The 12,086-nt window shown below is 38.6% G+C and overlaps 1 protein-coding gene across 4 annotated transcripts in view; it reads left to right on the plus strand.

The window, feature by feature from the left end:
* Positions 1–12,086, plus strand: part of CHUK (component of inhibitor of nuclear factor kappa B kinase complex) — a 44,683-nt gene that overhangs the window by 16,465 nt on the left and 16,132 nt on the right. For all 4 annotated transcript variants that reach the window (XR_003306573.1, XM_023206404.2, XM_023206403.2 and 1 more), the window contains exons 10-13: positions 4,859–5,053; positions 7,315–7,417; positions 10,654–10,777; positions 11,211–11,362. Coding sequence is in view for 3 of the 4 variants with exons in the window: in XM_023206404.2 (XP_023062172.1) it covers positions 4,859–5,053; positions 7,315–7,417; positions 10,654–10,777; positions 11,211–11,362 (574 nt within the window). In the remaining variant the exon portion in view is untranslated. The remainder of the gene's footprint in view (positions 1–4,858; positions 5,054–7,314; positions 7,418–10,653; positions 10,778–11,210; positions 11,363–12,086) is intronic.

The raw sequence follows: 12,086 nt of genomic DNA on the forward strand, positions 1-12,086 counted from the left end.
ATACCTTCTGTTTGACTATAACTGTATGGAGGGCAAGGATCATCAGGTACTCAGTTTGTATACCCACTACTACCACCACAACACATTTAATATTATGTGCCAACAGTATGTACATACCAATAGTAGGTACTCATTAAATATTATAGTGAACAAAAAAATAAATTTAGGTTGTATTTCCTCTTTTTTCTTTTGCTCCCTTCTGGCCTGGAGCTTTGGTAGTGGGATGCCATGATGACATATCCTAATATCCTGTGTAAAAGTAGATGTCCATTATAGGATTTTCATCCTAAGTTTCTGCTATTGCTATAAATGGCAGCTGTCATAGTGTGAAATCTGCCTAAATTGGGAAGGCGTGGAAAGTCTTAGGTAGTATAATTGTATTGTAAATCCATATCAGTTTTGAAGATTTCCCTACTCCCCTTTTAAACATAAAAGATTTATATTAAAGAGAAGTCTCTTAATAAGAGAAATACTGGCAATCATGTTGTGACATTTGGAATTCACATGAAAAGGATCAACTTCAGGTTATAAAGACAGTTTGGTATTTCTTTTTAAAAAATTTGTTAATACAGGTGCGGTGGCTCATGCCTATAATCCCAGCACTTTGGGAGGCGGAGTCAGGCGGATCACTTGAGGTCAGGAGTTCAAGACCAGACTGGCCAACATGGTGAAACCCCATCTCTACTAAAAATACAAAAATTAGCCAGGGAGGGTAGTGCATGCCTGTAATCCCAGCTACTCGGGAGGCTGAGGCAGGAGAGTTGCTTAAACCCGGGAGGTGGAGGCCGCAGTGAGACAAGATCGCAACACTGCACTCCAGCCTGGGCAACAGAGAGAGACTCTGTGTCAAAAACAAACAAACAAAATTGTTAATATACTTTTAAGGTTTTTTTTGTTTGTTTGTTTTGTTTTTTTGAGATAGAGTTTTGTTCTGTCACCCAGGCTGGAGTACCATGGTACGATCTCCACTCACTGCAGCCTTCACCTCCCAGACTCAAGTGATTCTCTCGTGCCTCAGCCTCCCACATAGTTGGAATTACAGGTGTGTGCCATCATGGCCGACTAATTTTTTTGTATTTTTAGTAGAGACAGGTTTTCGCCATGTTGGCCAGGATGGTCTCAAACTCCTGTCCTCAAGTGATCCACCTGTCTTGGCCTCCCAAAGGGCTGGGATTACAGGTGCGAGCCACTGCACCCAGCCTAATTTTTTAAATTGACAAATAATTGTACATATTCATGGGGTAAATAGTGATGTTTCAATACATATACTGTGTAGTGATTAGATTAGGATAATTAGCATATCCATCATCTCAAACATCATTTCTTTGTGTTGGGAATATTCAGTATCCCTTTCTTTCTTTTTTCTTTTTCTTTTTTTTTTTTTTTTGAGACGGAGTCTCGTTCTGTCACCCAGGCTGGAGTGCAGTGGCCGGATCTTGGCTCACTGCAAGCTCCGCCTCCCGGGTTTACACCATTCTCCTGCCTCAGCCTCCCGAGTAGCTGGGACTACAGGCGCCCGCCACCTCGCCCGGCTAGTTTTTTTTTTTTTTGTATTTTTTAGTAGAGACGGGGTTTCACCGTGTTAGTCAGGATGGTCTCGATCTCCTGACCTCGTGATCCGCCCGTCTTGGCCTCCCAAAGTGCTAGGGTTATAGGCTTGAGCCACCATGCGCGGCCTTTCTTTCTTTCTTTTTTTTTTCTTTTAGAGACGGAGTCTCACTCTGGCACAATCTTGGCTCACTGTAGCCTTGATCTCCCGGGTTCAGGCAATTCTCCTGCCTCAGCCTTCTGAGTAACTGGGATTGTAGGCGTTGTGCCACCAAGCCTAGCTAATTTTTGTATTTTTAGTAGAGACGAAGTTTCACCATGTTGGCCAGTCTGGTCTTGAACTCCTGACCTCAAGTGATCCACCTGTTTTGTAATCCCAAAGTGCTGGGATTACAGGCGTGAGCTGCCATGCCCAGTCTCAGTTTAGTATTTCTGTAGCACCACTTATTTGGGCATCTGTGTTAGGATTTGTAAGTGGAAATAATAGTGGGCCTTTAAACTAGAAACTGTACAGCAAAGGAAGCAATTAACAAAACGAAAAAGCAACCCATGGATTGGGAAAAGATACATACCATACATCCAATAAGAAATTAATATCCTAAATTTATAAGAAACTCATGCAACTCAATACCAAAAATGTAAATAACCCAATTAAAAAATGTGCAAAGGACCTAAATTAGACACTTCTCAGAAGAAGAAATTCAGATGGCCAACAAACATATGAAAAGGTGCTCAACAACTCTTAGCATCAGGGAGATGCAAATCAAAACCACACTAAGATAGCACCCCCACCTGCTGGGATGGCTATTATGCAAAAGAAAAAAGGTTAGAGTTAGGATGTGGGAAAAAAGAAATCCCTTCTACACTGTTGGTGGGAATGTAAATTATTACAGCTATCTTGGGAAACAGTATAAAAGTCCCTCAAAATTAAAAATAGGACTACTGGCCAGGCGTGGTGGCTCACACCTGTAATCCCAGCACTTTGGGAGGCTGAGACAGGTGGATCATGTGAGGTCAGGAGTTTGAGACCAGCCTGGTCAACATGTGGAAACCCCGTCTCCACTAAAATTACAAAAATTAGCTGGGCATGGTGGTGCACATCTGTAATCCCAGCTACTCAGTAGGCTGAGGCAGGATAATTGCTTGAACCCAGGAGGTGGACGTTGTAGTGAGCTGAGATCATGCCACTGCACACCAGCCTGTGTGACACAGCAAGACTCTGTCTCCAAAAAAAAAAAAAATAGAACTGTAAGATTCAATAATCTCACTTCTGGGTATCTATCCAAAGGATTTTAAAGCAGGCTTATGAAGAGATATTTGCACTCCCATGTTCGTCGCAGCATTATTCACAATAGTCAAGATATGGAAATAGCCTAAATGTCCTTTGACAGATGAATAGATAGGGAAAAGGTGGCATATATACACAGTGGAATAGTATTCAACCTTAAGAAAAAGAAGGAAATTCTGCCATTTAGGACAATGTGGATGAATCTGGAGGACATGCTAAGTAAACTAAGCAAGACACAGAAAGAAATACTGCATGATCTCACTTACATGTGGAATCTATAATAGTTAATAGAAGCAGACAGTAGCATCATGGTTGCCAGGGGCTGCAGGGACGGGGGTGGGGAGGTGTATGTAGAGATGTTCATCGAAAGGTCCAAACATGGCAGCAAAAGAAAAAAATACAAAAATGACAACTATGAAGAGGTGACAGATATATTAATTAGCTGAAATGTGATAATTTCACAATGTATATCAAAACATCAAGTTGTATATCTCAAATATATAACATTTTTATATGTCAAAAAAACTAAATTATCACAAAATAAAATATTTAAAAGATAAAGCAGTAAATGAGGAGAGGGCTATGACAGATGAAACAAGATAGGCTCTATGTAAATGATGGTTGAAACTAGGTGAGGTATTCACAGTTTTGGGAGGGGGCTTATTATTACTGCTGTCTATAGTTTTGTGTCTTTGAAAACATCAATTCAAATTTGTGTTTTAAAGGGAAAAAAAGAAATAATAGTGGCCTTGGATTAATGCCCACATTTGTAGTAAGGATTTTCAGCAGAGAGAATTTTAATCATTTGCATACACTAGTCAATGTAAGGCATGGAGAAATGTAGGCATTAATTTTGTATAGCTTTTCTAAGGACACTAGAAGGAAGAGAATTTAAAATCATGTTCTTTTCAAAAGACTGAAGTCCAACTCTGTTGCTGTCCACGCTTACATGGGCAGAGCCCCACCTGACTCAGCCTTACACTCACTTGGCCTGTATCAGGTTACTTTTACTGGGGCTTTAGGAGAGAGTGATAAAACTGTTCTTGTTTGATTTTGGGCCCTTAGGCAGGTTGCTGCTCTGGGGTTAGGTTGCCTTATAAAAAGGTAACTCGCCACGCATAACAATGCTTTTTCCTGTTTAAAGAGAGACCTAGTTCTTCTATCAGATGATTTCTTAAGGCAGCACAAAGTAGCCAGACACAAAAAGAGTTAAGATCCAAGCTCTACCAGTTATTACCTGTGTGATCCCTAACAAGTTATTTAACTTAGAACTCTGGTTTCTTTCTCTGTTTAAAATGGAGATTAAAAGATCTAATTATTGGGGATGTTATGTGAAAGTGGTTTACCAGTCGGGTGCGGTGGCTCACGCCTGTAATCCCAGCACTTTGGGAGGCCGAGGCGGGCAGATCACGAGGTCAGATCGAGACCATCCTGGCTAACACGGTGAAACCCCGTCTCCACTAAAAAATACAAAATATTAGCTGGGTGTGGTGGCGGGCGCCTGTAGTCCCAGCTACTGGAGAGGCTGAGGCAGGAGAATGGTGGGAACCCAGGAGGTGGAGCTTGCAGTGAGCCAAGAGTGCACCACTGCACTCCAGCCTGGGCGACAGAGCAAGATTCTGTCTCAAAAAAAAAAAAAAAAGAAAGAAAGAAAGTGGTTTACCCCAGTGGTTGTCTTCTGTTAGGCACTTCATGAATTAATGTTTCCTTTTAGGTCTATGATAATGTTTTTTTCAAAATAAATAACTGTTCTTTCAAATTGGGATTTTTATTTATTCATTTTGTGCATCCCTATAACTTTGAAATTTTATTGTTGGGACTAACATCTATTGTAGAAAAGGAAATTGTTCAGTTTTCAGAATGTCATTTTGTAATTATAAAAGGAGATCTCACTTTGGAGAATGAGTGAACCTTATTTAATGTAGAAACAATGCCTGTTGATATTCACCTTTTAGTATCTGGCAGTGAATCTTTTATGTAGCAAATGATCAATAAATTTACCTTTTTTTCTCATTTATACAGATAGTACACATCCTAAATATGACTTCTGCAAAGATAATTTCTTTTCTGTTACCACCTGATGAAAGTCTTCATTCACTACAGTCTCGTATTGAGCGTGAAACTGGAATAAATACTGGTTCTCAAGAACTTCTTTCAGAGACAGGAATTTCTCTGGATCCTCGGAAACCAGCCTCTCAATGTGTTCTAGATGGAGTTGTAAGAAAATTAATTATAATATCCCTAGAGTATATGAAATCTAGAGGGATTGCATGCCCTGCAATTTTTATGCATACTTGGAATTCCTTGGTCTGGGGAGCACATTCTGTTTTGGTTTTGTCCTACTCCCAACTCTTATCATTGCTTTGCAAGGTGAACAGGATAGAAATGAAACATTTGTTGTTTTGAACTTTGCAAGACTTTTTCTGTGGTGCCAGTTTTCTGCTCCTGTACCCAGACCAAACTGAGGGTCAGGCTGCTTACTCTCTCAGCCCAATAACGAGATGCAGATGAACTGGGAGAGGAGGGAGTTTTTATTTCAGTAACCAGTTACAGGTAGAAGGCCTGGAAATTATCGCCAGACCAACTCAAAATTACGAAGTTTTCCCAGAGTTTATATATCCTCTAAGCTATATGTCTATGTGTAAGTTTGCATTCATCTAAAGACATAAATGATTATTTTAATCTGTAACTAAGGTCTGAGTCTTGACATTCCTCTGGAGCCTCAGTAAATTTATTTACTATAAATGGGTCCAGGTGCTGGGGTGATTGCCTTTATCTTGTCTCCTATTAAATCACAGAGGTTTGAGGAGTTCCTACAGACCTCCAATAAACTTGTTTGTGGAAGCCTGAGGACTTTCTTGAGACCCCCAATAAAACATTTAATCCTAAATGGGCCCTGTTAAGAATTCCTTCATTATTTTGCTTTTAGGCCCAGGAAAGGCCTGGGTGGAACTCTTGGTAGGCTTTGGTTACATTTCAGCCTTTGTGTAAGGGCACTGGCTCTTCCAGTTGTTGTTGTTGTTTTTTTTTTTTTTTTTTTTTTGAGACAGTCTTGCCCTGTTGCCCAGGCTGAAGTGCAGTGGTGCAATCTCAGTTCACTGCAACCTCCGCCTCCTGGGTTCAAGTGATTCTCCCTGCCACAGCCTCCCAAGTAGCTGGGATTATAGGCGCCCAACACCACGCCCAGCTAGTTTTTTGTATCTTTGGTAGAGACGGGGTTTCACCACTCCTGACCGACCTCAGGTGATTGGCCCACCTCGGCCTCCCAAAGTGCTGGGATTACAGGCGTGAGCCACTGCGCCCGGCTGCTCTTTCAGCTTTTAGTATTTAACTTCACCACGCAATGAGTGCTGAAACAGTTGTTATGGAGGCCTGTGTTAGTGAGACCTGGCCTGCCACACTCCCACTTATTATTCCTTCTTGGCTTGGTGCAGTGGCACATGCCTGTAATCCCAGGACTTTGGGAACCCAAGGTGAGTGGATTGCTTGAGTTCAGGAGTTCGAGACCTGCCTGAGCAACATGGTGAAGGCCTGTTTCTACAAAAACTACAAAAATTAGCTGGGTTTGGTGGTGCAGCCCTGTAGTCTTAGCTACTTGGGAGGCTGAGGTGGGAGAATCACTTGAGTCCAGGGAGGTTGAGGCTGCAATGAGCTATGATCACGCCACTGTACTCCAGCCTGGGTGACAGAGCAAGACCCTGTCTCAAACAAAAAAATTTCTTTTCATATTTGAAGTCCAGTACTCTGAAACTGCTGTGAGACCAGCAGTCTCATAGTTCCTGCCAAAGGATGGATGGGTGGTAAAATACGACTGGTCATGACTTTTTTCCGTATTTTTCTTTTTATGACTTTATTCAGGCATATTAATTATCATGTTAGTTCTCATTTAAGGAGTACAATATAGTGATTTTTTGTTTCTTTAGTGACTTGATGCTCAATTGCAGTGATTTTTTTTAAATTTACCAAATTTTGCAGCTATCACCATAAATCAGCTTAAAAACGTTTCCATTAACAGTCCATTAACTGTTAATCTCCATTCTGCCCACCCCAGGCAACCAGGAATCTATTTTTTAATCTCCAAAAGTTTACCTTTTCTGAACATTCCATATAAATGAAATTATGTAATATATAGTCTCCTGTCTGACTTTTTTTACTTGCCTTGTATTTTTGAAGTCCATGCATGTTGTAGCATGTATCAGTACTTCATTCCTTTTGATTACTGAATAGTTTTTTCACTGTATATATCTTTTTGCATTTGTTCTTTGGGTTTTGGTGATTGTTCACTTTAGCCCATACAAAAGTTTGGGTCTTTTTCCTCAACAAAAGTATGGACTCTGTTATTTGTAAGAGATATGCTAATACACATTGACTTTGTTCATTTGCATTTCAAAGTAGAAAATCTGGTGCATAAGTATTTAGAAAACCTAGGATTTTCAAAGATCCTTGAGCAGGATTTTAATTGTTTGTTTCTTTTTCAGAGAGGCTGTGATAGCTATATGGTTTATTTGTTTGATAAAAGTAAAACTGTGTATGAAGGGCCATTTGCTTCCAGAAGTTTATCTGATTGTGTAAATTATATTGGTAAGTCCAGTCCGTTTAGCGGCTGAGCTTTAAACATGAATTAATTTAACTTTAACTCTCAGTATGATTAGTAGAAATGGACTTTTGATGTTGTGTTCTGTATCTCATACTTGAAGTTTCTATATGGGGTTATACGAGAATTCTGAAAAATTGATTTATATAGTTTGGAAGGTGAAAAGGTAGATATTAAATCTCCACCAGATCATTCATTTAAGAGAAGATTTAATTTCTTGAGGATAGGACTCTCACAGGAGAATGAAACTTCATTATTAGTTAAACCTACTTTTTAATTGTCTCTTCATTGTCTAAGCATGTTCAAGTATTTATTTCATTTTTCCTGTGAATACTGCTTGATGTTCAAATGTTTTAATTTATCATGTGAAAATTATTCTTTTCTTTTGAACAAGTTAAGTGTTTGATCACTGTATGTCTACCCAAATAAAGCACAAAATTACAAAATCAATAACAAAATTGAGCAGAGGGGCTGAAATATATGTAATCTTACTTTTTAAAAAATCTTTTTATTAGTTTTCTTTTGAAATTTTCGTTTAAATTGAGGCAGTTTACATAGAGTGAAATTTACATAGTGTGAAATTCACAGATCATGTATTTTGCTAACTTTTGACAAATTTTATATACTTGTGTAATCCACACCACAGTCATGATGTAGATCATTTCCTTCACCTCAGAAAGTTCCCTCATATCTCTTTTCAGTCAACTCCCCTTGCCCCAGACTTTATTATTATTAATTTACTAATGGACTTTTTTTTTTAAAGAATGGTTTTAGATTTGCCAAAAAATTGGGCAGATAGTACAGAGTTTTCATATAACTCCCCTCACTCACGCATGTAGTTTTTCCTATTGTTAACATTTTACCTGGGAGGTGGAGGTTGCAGTGAGCCAATGTCATACCACTGCATTTCACCCTGGGCAACAGAGTGAGACCCTTTCTCAAAAAAATAAATAAAAAACATAAAATATTAAAAAATATTAAAAAGTTTAAAAAATCTATTTTACATTAGTATGATGCATTTGTTACATTTAATGAACCCATATATTATTAATTGAAACCCATACTTTATTCATATTTCCTTCATTTTTACCGAATATCCTTTTTCTGTTCTAAGATCTCATCTAGGATACCACATATTTAGTTGTCTCTTTAGCTCCTCTTTGCTGTGACATTTTCTCAGACTTCAAATAGTCCTTGTTTTTGATGACCTTGACAGTTCTAAGGAATACTAGTCAAGTATTTTGTAAGATATCCCTCTGCTGAAATTTGTCTTTTTTTTTTTTTTGAGACGGAGTTTCGGTCTTGTCGCCTAGGCTGGAGTACAGTGGCGCAATCTTGGCTCACTGCAACCTCCACCTCCCAGGTACAAGCGATTCTCCCGTCTCAGCCTCCCGAGTAGCTGGAATTACAGGCACGCACCACCATGCCCAGCTAATTTTTGTATTTTTAGTAGAGACAGGGTTTTGCCATGTTGGCCAGGCTCGTTTTGAACTCCTGACCTCAGTTGATCCGCCTGCCTTGGCCTCCCAAAGTGCTGGGATTACAGGCATGAGCCACCGTGCCTGGCCCTTTTTTTTTTTTTTTCATGATTAGACTGGGGCAGTGGGTTTTTGAGAGAAAGGTCACGGAAGTAAGATTGCAGTGAATTGAGATCATGCCACCACATTCCAGCCAGGGTGACAGAGCGAGACCCTGTCTCAAAAAAAAAAAAAAAAAAGAGGGAGTTATGTTCCCCTCTTTTAGGATAGAGTATCTACATAATTACATAATTTATTTGGAATTCTTCTGCATAGGAGATTTGTCCTTGCTCTCCCATTTATTAATTTCAGTCATTTATTTATATTAGTATGGATTCATGGATTTTTTTTAATACTTTATATTATAATCCAATACTATTCTGTTGCTCAGATTGTTCCAGCTTTGGCCATTTGGAGCTCTTTCAGTGGGCTCCTGTACCTCTTTTACATGCCCCCATCAATGAGTTGTTTTTGTTTTATTTTGTTTAAAAAGTTTGATTTTTTTTTTTTTTTTTTTTTTTTTTTCGGTCTGTTGTAGGAAGCCACAGGTGGAAGTTTGGGTATACAATAGGAGAAAGGTTAATTGAGAATATTAATAATTATTAAGGGAGGCAAATATTTTTCCATTTATATAGCTTAATTTATTTAAAGTCTGCTTCAGATGATGTGTTTTCTCATAGGAACACTAGTGTGTAGCAAGTTTTGCCTAACCTTTCTCTGAAGTTTTCATTAGAAAAAAGTAACAGAATATACTTGCTGCCTTACAGTATGAATCTGTTTCAAGGTTGGAGAATTTCATATGTTAAAGTAGAAGTTCATTGAACTTAACACATGGTTTTAGAAAAGTAGCGTTCCCTTTACCAAAGAATGGGTAAGATAAAATCACAAATAGATAACTTTTTAAAGTCTGGCATTGAAGAAAGCATATTTTATTAAACTGCCATTTACCCGCTGTGTTTTCTTTTTTTCTTTTTTTTGAGGTAGAGTCTCACTCTGTCACCCAGGCTGGAGTACAGTGGTGTGATCTCGGCTCACTGTAACATCCACCTCCTGGGTTCAAGCGATTCTTTTGCCTCAGCCTCCTGAGTAGCTGGGACTGTAGATGTGCATCACTATGCCCAGCTAATTTTTGTATTTTTAGTAAAGACAGGGTTTCACTATGTTGGCCAGGCTGGTCTTGAACTCCTGACCTCAAGGGATCCGCCCGCCTTGGCCTTCCAAAGTGCTGGGATTACAGGCGTGAGCCATCACATCTGACTCTTGTGTGTATTCTTAATGCTGGATTGTTGGTCCAGGATATGATATTTATTATTTAGAGGTAGGAAAGACCCAGAGGAGATGGGACTTGATTTAAAACTTGAAAGAAATAATTTGGATTAGCAGAGAGAAAAAGAGTATTCCAGGTTGCAGAAAAGCAAACAAAAAAGACGGATATAGGAATAATCTCAGGCTCTGTGAGTATAGTGATTATGTCATTCATTTTTTTCCCCCCTTGTATCTGGAGCAGGGCTTATGTATTGCAGGTGCTCTGTAAATGTATATTGAACTGAATTAAATGGAAACAAGTGGCTGTTTTAGCATCAGTTTCTAGCATCTATGGGAATTCTGTTTTTGTAGACAGGAAATCACAGAGAACGATAAATCACCTCTAAAATCCTCAAAAGTAACTAACTCCCTTGCCCCTTTTCTCATCTTCTTGTATATAGTACAGGACAGCAAAATACAGCTTCCAATTATACAGCTGCGTAAAGTGTGGGCTGAAGCAGTGCACTATGTGTCTGGACTAAAAGAAGACTACAGCAGGCTCTTTCAGGGACAAAGGGCAGCAATGTAAGTGGATTCTGTTGTTTATAAGCACAATGCAATGTGCATCATATACTCAAGAATTAATCTTGCTGGTTTTCACTAATCAGTATTTCATGTATTAGTAATATACTGGGCCAATTTGAAGTGTAATGTTCTGATTAAACTTGTAGAATTCTCACTAATGGACTGAGACCATTCTATTATAATGACTTGAGGGTAATAATTCCCATATGGTCCTAGTACAAAAAGATTGTTTATCACAGAATATTATAGGCAGGAAGTCTTTAGAGATCAGATTCTAGACATCAGTTATTTCTCATAGATTGATAATAGAAACTTAGGCTTTGGCCTTGTGGCAGTTTATGTTTTTAATTTATTATTCAATGTTTCTGAATGCTGAATGCTGATAATATCTTTATTCTTTTTCTTTTTTTTTTTTTTTTTTGCTATGGTTTAGGTTAAGTCTTCTTAGATATAATGCTAACTTAACAAAAATGAAGAACACTTTGATCTCAGCATCACAACAACTGAAAGCTAAATTGGAGTTTTTTCACAAAAGCATTCAGCTTGACTTGGAGAGATACAGCGAGCAGATGACGTATGGGATATGTAAGTGTCTGAGTAATACATTTCAAAGGAATATCTGGTTTCTTAAAGCCATCTGTTGTTTTGCCTTCTTAACTCACCCAGTTGTTTTACTTACCTTCACATTAGAACAGGAGACAGGACAACTTAGATTACCATAAACCATGTTTGTTTTGAATGTTACCTCTTTTTAAAAATTTGTTTAGTTGAGCAATTTAGTTTCACAATTGGGCTAAAATTATTTAGCTCCAAAAAAATACAGAAGCAATTTAATAATCTTGAATTTCAAACCTAATTTAAAAATAAATACAAAATCTGGACTTCTTAGCCAGTGCTGTGGACTGAATGTTTGTGTCCCCCATGAAATACATATGTTGAAATTCTGACCCCGAAGGTGAAGGTGTTGGTAGGTGGAGTCTTTGGGAAGTGACTAGGTCATGAGAGTGGAGCCTTCGTGTTTGGGATTAATGCTCTTACAAAAGAGGCCTGAATGAGATCCCTCATCCCTTCTGCATGTGAGGACAGAGCAAGAAGATAGTCATCAGGAACCAGAAAGCAGGCCCTCACCAGATACCAAATCTGCCTTGTTCTTGGACTTCCCAGCCTTCAGAACTATAAGAAATAAATGTCTATTGTTTTTATGGCACTTAGTCTATGGTATTTTGTTATAGTAGCCCAAATGGACTAAGACAACCAGGGGAGTCTTAAACTACTTACTTTTCTGTAAATAATGACACAAATATTCTAA

The sequence above is a fragment of the Piliocolobus tephrosceles genome, chromosome 9 (assembly GCF_002776525.5).
Source record: "Piliocolobus tephrosceles isolate RC106 chromosome 9, ASM277652v3, whole genome shotgun sequence".
Lineage (NCBI taxonomy): Eukaryota > Metazoa > Chordata > Mammalia > Primates > Cercopithecidae > Piliocolobus > Piliocolobus tephrosceles.